The sequence below is a fragment of the Condylura cristata genome, unplaced genomic scaffold, assembly GCF_000260355.1.
Source record: "Condylura cristata isolate star-nosed mole 26May11 unplaced genomic scaffold, ConCri1.0 scaffold00009, whole genome shotgun sequence".
Taxonomy (NCBI): Eukaryota; Metazoa; Chordata; class Mammalia; order Eulipotyphla; family Talpidae; genus Condylura; species Condylura cristata.
In genome coordinates this window covers 2,038,677-2,039,757 of record NW_004567110.1, presented here as the reverse complement: position 1 = coordinate 2,039,757, position 1,081 = coordinate 2,038,677, and the positions used below count along the sequence as shown (strand labels likewise).

The window sequence follows — 1,081 nt, the reverse complement described above, 5'->3', positions numbered from 1 at the left end:
GCCGCCCTGGAGCTGGGGGCTGGGCTGGGGGCCTCCACCGGGTTCCGTCTCCACCCGCAGAGCCGCCCCCGTGCCCTGGCCCCGGCTGGCAGGACCCGGCGCACCCCGAGTCGGCCTGGGGCCCCTGGGGCCTCGCCCTCGGCTCGCGGACCGGGCCCTGCGGGTGTGGACAGCTGCCGCCCTCCAGGGCGGGCGAGGTGAGCAGCTGTTCCTCCAGCAGCGGGGGATAGGGGCCACTGTTGGAGGGGCGCCCCGCGGTCGCGCCGCCTCCTGGGCAGGGTCCGGCAACCGCGGGACACCTGGCTGTCGCGGCCTCGGGAGAGGCTGACCTGGCCACCATCCCTCAACTCGGGGAGCCGCAGGGGCACCGACCGGGCCCCTTCCCCGAGGCCAGCGGCGTGGACGTCCCCAGGCTCCTCCTGACCTCCATTCTCACTTTTTCTGCCTTCTGGAGCCTTTCGCTTTTGGCCAGGATGCCAGGGACTGTCCATGTCACTTCTCCGCCTGACGCGGCGCCCAGTGCCGGCAGCGGGGCGGGGCGCTGCTGCCGGTCACCCGCCAGACCCTTTCATCTCCTTCCAGGTGCCACAGAGCAGGGAGGCGCTTGGCCTGGATGCCGGAGGCCAGACGTCTGTCCCGGCCAGCGCAGCCCGGCTGTGTGCGGAGGCAGCGGCGCGGGAAGGGGCAGGGCTGGGGGCGGCCCAGTGGACATGGCCTGGGCGGGAAATCCTGGCTGGGATGGCCACCTGCCCGCCCCCCGCCCCCCCAGTGCGCCCGGCTCATCCCTGTCCCCAGCGGGCGTCTGTCTCCGCCTCTAGTCACCAGTAGCGCCCCCCCCCCCAGGAGGAAATGACTGGTCGCGCCGGTCATCTGGCCTCTCTGCCTCGAGGCACCTCGCTTCCCTGCCGATGACCAGCCCTCCAGTCCCCTCCCGGGAGAGCCGGCCGACCGATGTGGGTATTTTTAGCCGTGATTTCCTGGACCGCAGACGCTGAGACATGTTTCCCGGCCACGTGGGCACGGGCCGCCCTGGCCGCGCCTCCGAGCGCGGAGGCAAGTGGGGGCGCGGCGGCGAGCAGCG

The 1,081-nt window shown here is 73.2% G+C and overlaps 1 protein-coding gene across 1 annotated transcript in view; it reads left to right on the top strand.

The window, feature by feature from the left end:
* Positions 1–1,081, top strand: part of DENND3 (DENN/MADD domain containing 3) — a 57,992-nt gene that overhangs the window by 36,632 nt on the left and 20,279 nt on the right. The window contains exon 2 of the mRNA XM_012722887.1: positions 61–197. Within this exon, the coding sequence (XP_012578341.1) occupies positions 61–197 (137 nt within the window). The remainder of the gene's footprint in view (positions 1–60; positions 198–1,081) is intronic.